The sequence below is a fragment of the Rhinopithecus bieti genome, unplaced genomic scaffold (genome assembly GCF_001698545.2).
Source record: "Rhinopithecus bieti isolate Rb0 unplaced genomic scaffold, ASM169854v2 scaffold_15252, whole genome shotgun sequence".
Lineage (NCBI taxonomy): Eukaryota > Metazoa > Chordata > Mammalia > Primates > Cercopithecidae > Rhinopithecus > Rhinopithecus bieti.
In genome coordinates, this window is record NW_016808399.1 from 978764 (window position 1) to 992263 (window position 13500).

The following is a 13500-nucleotide window of genomic DNA, read 5'->3' on the forward strand; positions in this document are numbered from 1 at the left end:
TCAAGTAAGCCCGAGGTTGGGTCCAGGCCTCACCATGAACTAATTGTGTGATACTTGGCAAGCTGTGTAAGATTTCTAGCTTTAGTGACTACATCTGTAAATAGGGGTATTAAAAGCCCTCACTCAAATCCTGAATAGCTACTTAAAATGATCTCTGTAAGGACAAAATAATATGCACAACTTTTAGCAAGGATTAGGTTGAACCACATGGAAATTTCATTATACTGTTTTTACCTATTAACAAAGGCAATCAATATTGTTCAATTTAAATCAGTGTCAGGACTATAGCAGAGGTATAATTAATATCATTTGTATTATTATTATTTTATTCCTTGTTCTCTCTTATAACTTTTTTCTATCTGGATTGACTATCTCTTTGAACTTCGTATGTCTTGTGACCTAGGAACTAACATTGGTCTGGGCACAGTGGCTCACACTTGCAATCCCAGCATTTTGGGAAGCCAAGACAGGTGGATCGCTTGAGCCCAGGAGTTCAAGAACAGCCTAAGCAACATGGTGAAATCCTGTCTCTACAAAAAATACAAAAATTAGCCAGGTGTGGTGGTGCACGCCTCTGGTCCCAGCTATTAGGGAGGTTGAGGTGGGAGAATCACCCGAGCCTAGGAGGCAGAAATTGAAGTGAGCTGAGACCCCGCCACTGCAGTCTAGCCTGGGCAACAAGAGCAAAACTCCGTCTAAAAATATATATATATATAGTTAATATAAAGGTATTAGTATAGTACCTATAGTACAGAGAGGTATGTTAACATACAGTTATAAAATTAATTATGTAGTTAATAATGAACATGAGCCACATTTTATTTTTTCCTTTTCCTTTTGCTAGCTTTCCGACAACTAGCCTGAAGTTCAACAACATTCTGAGAGCTGTCTCCAAATGGACAAAACAATTACAATTGTTTGTGATTGAGGGAAGCACAGTTAACAGCACATCAAAACACTCCTAAAGGTTGAAATCACTTTTTTTTTCTATTCAGAATGTACCTTTCACTCATTAAATAAATAAGAGTAAACAGTAAGACTTTGTTATTTTCAAAAAAACACTTCAAAATAAGTGGAATATATTGTTGACAGTATACATTCATTTTTTTGATGTACCTGCTATGTTTCCTTCAAATAATTAACTTCAACTGCCCAAGAGGTACGATGCATTCTTAGTTACATCATCTAAATGTCATTTTGCATTACATGTTGCTTTGTAAACAGTGAAAATGCATAAAAGTACTGCTAATATATTAAAAGATACTTACTTTTCACCAGGAGAGCTGCAAGTAACATTAGTCAGCAGAGAAAAGGCAAAATTCTCAGTCACTTCAGTAAAGTGACTGAATCCCTTAGTGTCCTTGCGCTTTGGGTTAATAAGAGAACAAAGAATCTCATAGAAAAGAGTTCGGCTGGCAACACTGAAAGCTTGATTTTTTCCTTCAGTAGTTATCTGGAAAAAGAATCTAAGTATAAAAATATATCTATGAAAAGAAATTTCTTAAATTATACGCTATATATATGTGTGTGTTCTTTATTAATAGTTGTTAACATTAGTAAGGATAAACATAAGAAAATTTAAGAGAAATTGGTATCAAAATTGTATTTCAAATATATATATATGCAGTTGAAAAGACATAATCATGTATAAAGAAAAGGCATAATCACCAAAATATTTTCTACTTAATCATTAGATAAAGTCCTAAATGGCTGCACAGATTACTTAATTTTAACTACAATAATTAACATCATGAGTTAAAATTAGTCTCACTTTTACATCTATCCCAGGAATTCTTATTCTTTTGACCAACAAATAAGGAAATAAATACCTCAAGAATATTTGTTTATAATAGTGGCAAAATTTTTTTTTTTAGTAAACAGAAGCTACCATAATCACTAAATATTTAAAGCACCAAATGAGAAAATCCTTTTCAAGATTAGTTAAGAGCTCCGGCCACTTTTGCCTTTTTCAATAAGTATGACCCTTCCTACTAAAAAAAACCCCAAAAAACTGGGTTATTTGTTTTTTTGAGAGACAGGGGAAAAAAAGGAGGAAAACTCCAGAATGAAGGGGGACCACATCTTTATTGTTTAAGCATTGGTGTGAAGCCACTTACTCCATTACCTTCTGATAAGTCCCTATTACTTCCTCAAACTCTAAAAGTCATCACTTTCTCTATGATTCTTACACTATGCCCCATCTACCAACCTACATTTTCACTCTTTTTGTAACCTGCATGTACCTTTATCAGTGAACTTATGACAACCTAGAAATGATTTGTCTGTTTCAAGCTCATCGTGAAAGTGGATCATGTCACCCATTTTTTTTATGACTTTGTAATCTAGTACAGTTCCAAGCTTGCAGTAGAGCTCACGATTGGCATTTATAAGAATAGTCATCTCCCAGATAGTAAGGCCGAGTGGAGAATAACCCACAGGGAAATGTAAAAGACACAGAATAAAATTTAGCAATGCAAAATTACAAATGGAGACAGATCACAACCACTGGATACTGAAACAAGCAAACTGAATATGATAAATGGAAACAAGCTCAAGAAAATCTCCCAGAACTTAGAGAAAAGACAACAGGCTAGTAGGACAACTCTTGATAAATCCCTAAGATACAATTTTATATATAAAAGAGCAGGCAGAGGCCAAAAATAGCACAGCTCCTTAATATGCTGAAGAAATATTCATGTCTAAAAATGTAGAGATTGCTTTTATACTAGGGAAAATTAGAAAAGAGACAACACCAGATATTATCTCGGTGATTTTAAAAAATATTATTTCAAGAGTAAAAAAAAATCATACCAGAAACCAGATAGGAAAAAAATTACCAACAGAAAACAAAATTTAGTTTAACTTCTGACTTTTCTAAAACGAAATGTCAGAAGTCAGAAAAGCAATATATGCAGAATTGTAAGAATTAAAGGTTGTAATCCAGAGATTTTATGGCTACTCACACTTTCATTCATATTCAAAAAAAAAAATTAGAAAGTTTCTTTTAGTAAAGTACACAAAACTGAAACAAAAAGGCCATTTCTATAACACTCAGTCAGTGCAGGGACCTTGTAGTTTTTGGCACTTTCTCACAACTAATCTTCACAACAACCTGTGAGGAAGGTCCTATTATCTTTGTTTCCAGTTAGGGGAACTAAGGCAGAAGGAGGATGACTAACTTGTCCTTTTTGTTCTCACACAATTGGTGACCATGAAGCCTAGGAGGTGCTCCTGACAGCTGTCCTACACTGCCTGGCAACATTCCCCACTTGCTTGTCCAAAAGCAACCACCTGGATTGGCTCAGTTCACAGACAAGTCAGTCAAAATTACCTCAAGCGTGAAACACAAAACCAGCCAGTAAAATATAAAGTTAACTCAAAATCCTTGTTAGTATGATAACAAAATAAATCAAGTGTAAAAACTAATTACTGAAATATAAGGTACCTATTATTAAAAAGTATATGATGAAAAGAACAGGCTGGCTCCACAAGGCCAGTTTACACAAACAACAAAAGAACTCCCAACATTATTAAAATTGCCTTATGAACAAGTAGAAGACCTGAATCAACCATGAAAAAAACTTAAAAAGTTGTCAGGATAGAAGATACAGATGGAGGTCTTTGGAAGTAGGGGATAGTCTATCAAACTTTTACAGAGCTAATGATTCCTGTGCTCTTTCAAGTGTTTCAGACAAAAAATTAGAGTCAACACCTCCTGATGGGCTTTGCCAAGATTTGATAACCACAAAATCAAAACCTGACGAAATTCAAAGTTAGCATATCAGATTCAGGTGGGGTTTTAGACTGCTCTTGCTATTAAGGCGACTGAGAACTTCTAAAATGTTTTTTATTTCACTATGCCTGGGAAAATCAGGGGACAGAATATTCTGTCATAGCAAAAATTTGCCTGAACCCACAGCTGGATTTCATATAGAAAGTCTTTATAGTGAGGCATTTAAAGCTAATGCTCTTTTTCAGTACAATACTTGTGCCACTTCTAGCATGTGTAATAATATTTCCTCAGATTTAGTGAGATTTTTTAAAAGAAATGCTTGATAGAATAGATTTTGTTTCAAAGAACTCAGAATCTGGGGAAAATAAAATTTAAAATATAAAACAATTTCACTTAAAATATAAGATCTTATAGAATGAAGTACCTTCCAGTACTTGGAAGTTCTATTCTGTCCTTTTTAATTTGAGGTTATTTTAGAGTGTATATAATTTCATATGGCATATATCAATGGTTTGCCAGGTAAAGTACAAATGACCTTATTTGAATTTTAGACAGGCAACAAAAACTTTTTGGTATAAATATGTCCCAAATAAGTATCTGCAATATACTTATACTAAAAAAAGTATTTGTTGCTTATCTGAAATTCAAACTTAACTGAGCATTCCTTATTTTTATTTGGTAAATTTTGGAACCTTATCTTTATGTGATAATCTACATTTTCAGTATTTGTTTTATTATTCTCATTATTATTGCTATGTTTAAAATATTAAATATGTATTTCTTGCATTTTTAAATATATTTTATGCATTCATTTAGTTAGGCCCCTCATAATGGCTATCATTTTTCCCAGTTTTTATTGTTATAATAAGTAATGCTGAAATAAACATTCTCATCACACGTGTATTTGCAAAAATGTTCCCCACACTCATTAGTTGTCTTTTCACTTTGCTTTGGTGTATGCTAAGATAAATTTTATTTAAACTGTATGTGGTCAAGGTATCAATCATTTCCTTTGTGGCTTCTGGGTTTTGTCTGATGCTTTAGAAAGATCTTCCTCATTCTAAACTAAAACGATGAAGTGACTGATCCATGTTTTCTGCTGCTTTCATGGTTTCAGTTTTACACTGAAATATTTGATCTATCTAGAATTTATTTTGGGATAGAGTTTAGGATAAGGTTCAGCTCTTTTTTTTTTTTTTTTTTTTTTGCTTTCAAATGGTTACATCAGCCATCTCAACACTATTTGTTGAATAATATTTTCGACCCATTGATTCTTAAATAGCACCTTTATCACATATAAAATTTTCATCTATGCTTCAGTTTTTGAACTTTTTGTTCTATTCCATTGATGTGAATGTTTATGTCTGCACCAGTGCCCCTTTAATCATAGTATTTCAAATATGTTTTCATATCTGCTAGGGTAAGGTCCCTCTCCTTTTCTTCTTTTCAGGAAAGTTCTGCCCATTTTACATGTTTACATTTCCAGGTAATCTTTAGTATCATTTTATCAATGTAAAAATAACCCCAAAACAACCTACTGATATACTGATAGGAATTACGATGCATTTATAGGTTAATTTACAGAAAACTGTTGTGTCCATATATTGAGTCTTCTTATTGCAGAACAAGGTATGAATTTCCATTTACTGAAGTCTGTGTTAGTAGAATTTTTATTTTATTTATATGTTTTCTGTATGTACATATGTATTATATATTTCTATAATTATTAAATAAGTCAGTTAAATCAATAGATTCCAGTATTGATGTACATATAAAAAAGGAATTTGAGAGTACATTATACCATTCTATTTTTTAAAAAGTAGTGACAAAAACTTGATTTGAAAATAACCAGAGCAAAGAAGGCTTCAGTTGAAATCAAATATTAGTCATTTTCTTTTAAGAATTCAGGCCGGGTGCAGTGGTTCACGCCTGTAATCCCAGCAGTATGGGAGGCCGAGGTGGGCGGATCACGAGGTCAGAAGATCAAGACCATCTTGGCTAACACAGTGAAACCCCGTCTCTACCAAAAAAATATAAAAAATTAGGCGCGTTGTGGGCGGGCCGCCGTGTAGTTCCCAGCTACTTGGGAGGCTGAGGCAGGAGAATGGTGTGAACCCGGGGAGGCAGAGCTTGCATTGAGCCGAGATGGCGCCCAGGGCCACTCCAGCCTGGGCAACTGAGCGAGATCTCCTCTCAAAAAAAAAAAAAAAAAAAAAAAAAAAAAAAAAAAAAAAAAAAGAGAGAGAGAGAATCAAATTGATGTTTTTACTTGATACGATTTTTTTTTTTAAGATGCAGTCTTGCTCTGTCACCCAGGCTGGAGTGCAGTGGCACAATCTTGGTTCAGTGCAACCACCGCCTCCCGGGTTCAAGGGATTCTCCTGCCTCAGCCTCCCGAGTAGCTGGGACTACAGGCGTGTGCCACCACGTCTGGCTAATTTTTGTATTTTTAGTAGAGACAGGGTTTCACATGTTGGCCAGGGTGGTCTTGAACTCCTGACCTCAAGTGATCCACCCACCTCTGCCTCCCAAAGTGCTGGGATTACAGGCAATATTTTATAATATTACAATATTTTATAACATTTAAAATTTATTTTATTCCTCCAAGTATTCCCAGGTTATTTATTTAAGTATCTTCATGTATGAGAAAACTGTACTGTTTGCTAATGGTTACTCAAAAAAAGTTTATTATATTTTCCCATAGGAGCTACTTTTATAATTAAATTGTATTATTCATGATAGTACTAGTAACAGTCAAGATGTACTATCTGACAACTCTACTGAAGTAAGTGTTGATTCTTAACCAATAATAACTTGGTTAACACACATAACTTATCGAGAACAAAAAGTAGCAGAATTTCCATATATTTTCCCTAAATCATATGAAGTGAGGTCCTGTTTTCTTCCCTAAAATGTAATTACTGTACATTCTTTCTCTTTCCCTGAACAAAAACAACTTGGCATTGTTCTATGCCATTGGGCCATTAGAAAATTCAAGTAATAATATTTTATGGAGTGAGTTTTATTGCTAGAATTTTCTCTGCATGAAATAGGAATTGCTTTCCTTTGCTTTATAAGATGTTTGCCATGGTCTGCTCTTTTTACCTCTGTACTTTATAATTTTCTTTCCTACCCTTCAAGCATTGTATTTTAAGAGCTAGCACCAGATGGAAAGTGCATGACCATCTAAAACTCCATTGTAAACATCTAAAGTATTTAAAGGTGACTATGTAAGAGATGTAGTAATTATACACTCATGTGTATGTACTCAAAACATTCTTCTATATAAATATATTGATAGGAAATATCTTTATAAGAAAGCCCAAAGTAAACCTTTAAAGGAGGCTTTTTTAAAGTAATAACTTCATAGATATCTTTCAAAATTTATATTCTTAGGCTCTCACATCTCCATTTAATTCCATCATTTGCAGAGGTATAAGTAAATAGGTTTAAAATAAAATCTGTTTTGTACAAGTCTAAACCAAACGGAAAGTCTGAAATTATCTAGTCATTTCTTAATTTTTCTTTTCTGTGAGTTTTCAGTGCCCGTGAAGACCAAAGAACAAGCAGAGGGCGATAATCCTATTCCATGGCATTTAAACTGGAAGGACTATGTAGATAATCTAGTTCAAGTCCTTTTCTTAATGGACTAAAAAAGTGAGGCTCAAACTACAAAGTTAATTGGCCAGTTTCTGCAGAATCGCCAACTGCCTATAGCTTCCAACCTCTGCAGCCTTTTTTTTCAGGCACTAGACTGTCTTTACTACTGCACTAGGTCATTCTCTAAGCCTAAGACAGAGATTTCCAAAGAGGCATCAGTCATATCCAAGCAAGAGGACAGTGTTCGACATGATGCATTCTATTTCTATATTCAGAAATCTAACTTTATCATAATTTCATAATAACCAATGTTAAAAGAGAATGTAATTTTGGTTTTACTCGGGTTTTTAAATTTACAAAATTTCACTAAACCAAGTGCTAATATTCACAAGAACTTACCTTTTCTATTAAATGCATCATGGCACTGAGTTGTTCATCTGTGTTTTCTGTGGCCACTTTCATGCTGATGGTATGGAGCACTCTGTTGAGAATATCATCATTCACGGGCTGATGTAGCTGATCTGCAAGCCCCCAAATGGCCTGCGAATCTGCGTCCGAGACAAGAGTGATGTTGGCAGTACCATACACTTTATCAATTCTGGCACCACCTTTTGGGTCAAAAAGGACAATCTGGAAGCGTTTAGGAAAAGAATTTAAAGATCCTCTCTCTGGCGTTAGGATGACATCCAATACAGTGCTTCTCTGGCCAGGTTCAAAGACCAATGTACCTTCAGTTATCACAAAATCCTTCCCAGAAATAGCTGGAGATATGATAGTACGACCAATTGTTTCAGCACTCCTCAACTCCTAGAAATTAAACAACACCATTTAAGTGAATCTATGACACCTCTGATCTTGTCCTAAACAAATTCTTGTTTCTTAAACAAATTCAGTTTCTCTTAAACAAACTGGAGGGCAATGATGACAACAGTACTACCAAAATTTGGGGTTTTATACTTTTTATAATCTTCTAAGATAAATTAGAGAGATAAATACATAATATATAGTGATGAGATTAGGAAAGAGATGCCTTCAAATGGACCAAGGAAGCAAATTAGACCAGAAATGTCACTCTTGCCTTCATTTCTCCAACAGTGACTGAAAATCGGGCTTCAAATAACACATGTGGCAAAATTTAAGTATGCAGGAAAAGGGGGAATATTTATATTTTCACTGTCACATAGAAATTTTTGGGGGCAGGCTGGGGAGAGTAGAGAGAAAGCAGTGGGGAGGAAGGAGGAAGTAGAAGAAATTGGTTTCACGTTTACACTCAAATATAGAAATATCCTAAGGAGTAGGGTCCTGGACATATATACCTCTGCTATTCTTCAAATTACGGTTATTGAAAAGTTTTCTTGGAAAAAGTGTTTTGGAACATGAAGCATGAACACTTTAGTCAAGGAAGAATCAAAGGAATGTGCATTTATTTACTACTGAGCCAAGAACTGTTAAACTCCTAGTACAAGCCAAGTGGCATACTACGGATGTAGATTTGAACAACAGAATACCTGCATTCATAGAACCTACTATTGTAGCAGAAGATACAGGTTGCACAAGGGCTGTGGAATTAATGATAGATTTTTACATGAAGACAAGTTCTATGAAGAAAAATAAAAGTAGGTAAGGGAATGCAGGGTGACGGTAACGGTACCATTTGATATAAAACTGGACATAGAAGTTCTTGTGATATTTGAACAGAGACTGCAGGGAAATAAATGAATAGGCTACATAAGGATCTCGGGAAATATTCTAGGAAGAAAGAATAATTACAAAGGCACTGGAGGTGGGAACCATCTTAGTCTGTTCAAGGAAGAACCTAAGGCCAATGTGACTAGGAGAAGAAGAGTGCTGGATGCTGATTTATAAGAGAGGTGGAGGCCGGGTGCGGTGGCTTACGCCTGTAAACTCAGCACTTTGGGAGGCTGAGGCGGGCAGATCACAAGGTCAGGAGATCAAGACCATCTTAGCTAACACAGTGAAACCTCATCTCTACTAAAAATAAAAAAAAATTAGCAGGGCGTGGTGTCATGCACCTGTAATTCCAGCTACTGGGGAGGTTGCAGCAGGAGAATCACTTGAACTTGGGAGGCGGAGGTTGCAGTGAGCCAAGATTGTACCACTGCACTCCAGCCTGGGCAATAGAGTGAGACTCCAACTCAAAAAAAAAAAAAAAAAAAAAAGAGAGAGAGAGAGAGAGAGGTGGATAGGAGTCAGATCATGTAGGCATGTAGGTTCATTATTCAAAATGTGGCAGGCAGACCCTAGAGGATTCAAGCAGGAGAATGACACATTTTATTTAACATTCATGAGTGTTCTGGCTATTGTGTATGTTAGGATATAGTAGGGGATGAGCATGGAGGTTTTTGCATTCGTTCATGCAAGAAACAGTGGTAGAATAAATAGGGTCACATGAGTAGAAATACTCAGACTAGAGATACACATGAGTAGAAGTACTCAGACTAGAAATAAATTTGAATGTAGAGTCAACAGGACTTTTTCTTTGTTTGAATTTGGGTTTTTTTTTCTTTTAGAGATGAGGGTCTTGCTATATCAACAAGGCTGGTATCCAACTCTTGGGCTCAAGAGATTCTCCTAAGTAGCTGGGACAACAGGCTTTGACCACTGTGCCCAGCTTAGAGTCAATAGAACTTTCTGATGAATTTGATATTGGGTGGAAGGAAGAGGAGAAGTAAAGGCAACTCCTAGTTGCTTGCCTGGATGAATGAGTAAATGGATAATGAATGGTGGGAAACTGGGGAAAATATTATTAAGGGACAAATTAAGAGTTATCTGTTACACACAGTAGTCTGAGATGCCTCTTAGACATTCAAGTGATGACATCAAGTAAGAGCAATCAGATACATGGGTCTGGATCAGGAGAGATGATGAGGTTAGTGATAAAAATGTGGAAGTCCTCCATTTACAGATGATATTTAACAAACAGTTCTACATAGTCTAGCCTGGAGATTGAATCTTGGTGGATCCCAACATTTACTGACTAGGAAGACCAACATAGACAACAGGAAGGAGCTCCAAGTGAGGTAAGGATTAAGAGCAGGAATGTGTGGTATTACAAAAGCCCAAAGAAGAGCATTCTTCAGGAAGGAGGAAGTGATTGATTGTGTCAAAAAGTGAAAAAAAAAAAAATCAATGAATGCTTTTTAAGAGCATCTGCAGTGTAATGATAAAACAGAAAGCCTTACTGAAGGAAATAACTCAAAAATCTAATGGCTGTAGAATGGATACATTAAAATATTCCCTGGAATACTATATAACAGTTAAAATGAAAGAATTTCAATTACACACATCAGCATGGATAGTTCACAAACATATGACTGAACAAAACAAGGAACACAGAACAATATAATTGGATTGATTTAATTTGCACAATTTCCAAAACAGGTAAACCCAAATAATACATAAGAACAGAACTACTTAAAAAACATATGAATAATTTAATATAAAATTCAAGATAGAAATTATCTGCAAGGTGGGGATAGTCAAGGAAAGAGCAAGATGGCATCAGAGGGGTTCATAATGAAAAGTTTTATAATAAAATTCTGATAAAGTTGAATTTCTGAAACAAGGTGGTGGTGATCTGATTACTATAAACTGTATGTATACATTTGGCCTGCTGTTTTTTGGCAGGACTTATTTCATAGTTCAAATATTTAAAGGAAATGAAACAATCAAAATGTTCTTGTGTTCTTTGTGTTTATTAAAATACATATAATAAACACAAAGCAGCACCATGCAATTTAAAAGTGATAATGGGGAGGCCGAGGCAGGTGGATCACTTGAGGTCAGGAGTTCAAGACCAACCTGGCCAACATGGTGAAATGTCATCTCTACAAAAATACAAAAATTAGCCAGTCATGATGGTGGGTGCCTGTAATCCCAGCCACTCAGGAGGCTGAGCTGGGAGAATAGCTTGAACCCAGGAGGTAGAAGTTGCAGTGAGCCAAGATCGCACCATTGCACTCCAGCCTGGGTGACAGGGCGAGACTCCATCTCAAAAAATAAAAAAAAAAAAAAAAAAAAAAAAAAAAAAAAAAAAAAAAAAAAAAAAAATCAATATAGAAATAGTCTTTGAATAGAAAAGGCAATGTGAAAGTAAGAAGGAAAATATGGTCTTTCTTGAACTTGTGTGCTTTCAGCTAGCACACATATATAAAAGAAAGTATTTGGAATCAGTTTCAAATTTGTTTTTAGCTATAGTTCTATTTAATTGAAAGATAACTAGAATAACAGATGTCTTCATTGTCTCAAATAGGAAGGACCTGAAATTCCGTCTTAACTTTATATCACAAACTTAGATATAAGAGAACTGATGCTAAGGCTACAGTACTTATGTACATGGGAATGCTGGTCTACCNCAGGAGGCTGAGCTGGGAGAATAGCTTGAACCCAGGAGGTAGAAGTTGCAGTGAGCCAAGATCGCACCATTGCACTCCAGCCTGGGTGACAGGGCGAGACTCCATCTCAAAAAAAAAAAAAAAAAAAAAAAAAAAAAAAAAAAAATCAATATAGAAATAGTCTTTGAATAGAAAAGGCAATGTGAAAGTAAGAAGGAAAATATGGTCTTTCTTGAACTTGTGTGCTTTCAGCTAGCACACATATATAAAAGAAAGTATTTGGAATCAGTTTCAAATTTGTTTTAGCTATAGTTCTATTTAATTGAAAGATAACTAGAATAACAGATGTCTTCATTGTCTCAAATAGGAAGGACCTGAAATTCCGTCTTAACTTTATATCACAAACTTAGATATAAGAGAACTGATGCTAAGGCTACAGTACTTATGTACATGGGAATGCTGGTCTACCAAAGGGTATCTAAGTTACAATGACTGTTTTAACTGCATTAATCTATTTAAAGTAAAATGAAAATCAGTATCATAACAGAATAACAACTTGATCCATAATTATTTTTTCATCCATGCCAGCTACTGGAAAAGAGAATTATATGCTTCTGTTTTCTAGTAATATGCCTAGCACTTAGAGTACAACACAAGAGCAATTAAGCAACAAGAAAATAATACCAGAGAGGTGAAACTGTCATTTCTAATTGTTAAAACTTTTATTCTGACATAATTACAGATTCACATGCAGTTATAAGAAATAATGAAGGAGATTTCCTACACCCTTTACCCAATCTCCTTCATTAGTAACATCTTGCATAACTGCAATATAATATCACAACCAGGATTTTGTCATTGATACAGTCAAGAGCCAGAACATTTTCACCCCCACAAGAATTCTGCATGTTACCTTCTATAGCTACACTTGCATCACCCCAGCCCATTCCCTCCTTAATCTCTGGCAACCACCAATTTCTTTTCCATTCCTATAATTTTGTAATTTCAAGAATATTATAGAAATGGAATCACACAGTATAGAATCTTTTGGTATCAGCTTTTTTTTTTTTTTACTTAGTATGATTATATGGATATTAGGTGGTTATATGTATCAATAGTTTGTTTCTTATTATTAGTGAGTAGTGTTCCATGCATGGATGTACTACAATTTAACCATTTACCCATTGAAGGACACCTGAATTGTTTCCACTTTGGGGCTATTATTAATAAGATACTATAAATGTTCATGTGCAAGTTTTTGTGTGAACATAAGTTTTCATTTATCAGGAATAAATGCCCGGGACTGCAACTCCTGAGTCATAAGGTAGTTCATGTTTAATTCTTGAAGAAACTTCTAAACTGTTTTCCAGAGTGGCTTACCATTTTTCATCCCATCAGCAATGAATAAGTGATCCAGTCTCTGTGAATTCTCACCAGCATTTGGTGTTGTCATGGATTTTATTTTAGCCATTCTGGTAGGCATCTAGTGATATCCCGTTGTGGTTTCATTTTGCTAATAGCTAATGGTGTTGAACATAATTTTACATGCTTATTCTTTATCTGTACATCCTTTCTGGTGAAATCCACTTTTGTTTATTGTGTTCTTTCTTCCTTCCTGATGTTCCAAGGTTCTTTCCTTTTTATCATTCCCTTTCTGTTTAAAGATCTTTCGTTAGCCATTCTTTCAGGGTAGGTCTGTGTGCAACAAATTCTTCATTTTTCTTTCATCTGGGAATATCTTAATTTCCCCTTCACTTGTGAAAGACATGTTCACTGGATATAGAATTTAGGGCTGAAGTTTCTTTTCCTTCA

At 35.0% G+C, this 13500-nt stretch overlaps 1 protein-coding gene across 1 annotated transcript in view; it reads right to left on the reverse strand.

Moving 5' to 3' along the window:
• Positions 1 to 13500, reverse strand: part of ADGRV1 (adhesion G protein-coupled receptor V1) — a 566041-nt gene that overhangs the window by 328797 nt on the left and 223744 nt on the right. Inside the window, 2 exon segments of the mRNA XM_017886717.1 lie at positions 1269 to 1453; positions 7733 to 8140. Of these exon segments, the coding sequence (XP_017742206.1) occupies positions 1269 to 1453; positions 7733 to 8140 (593 nt within the window).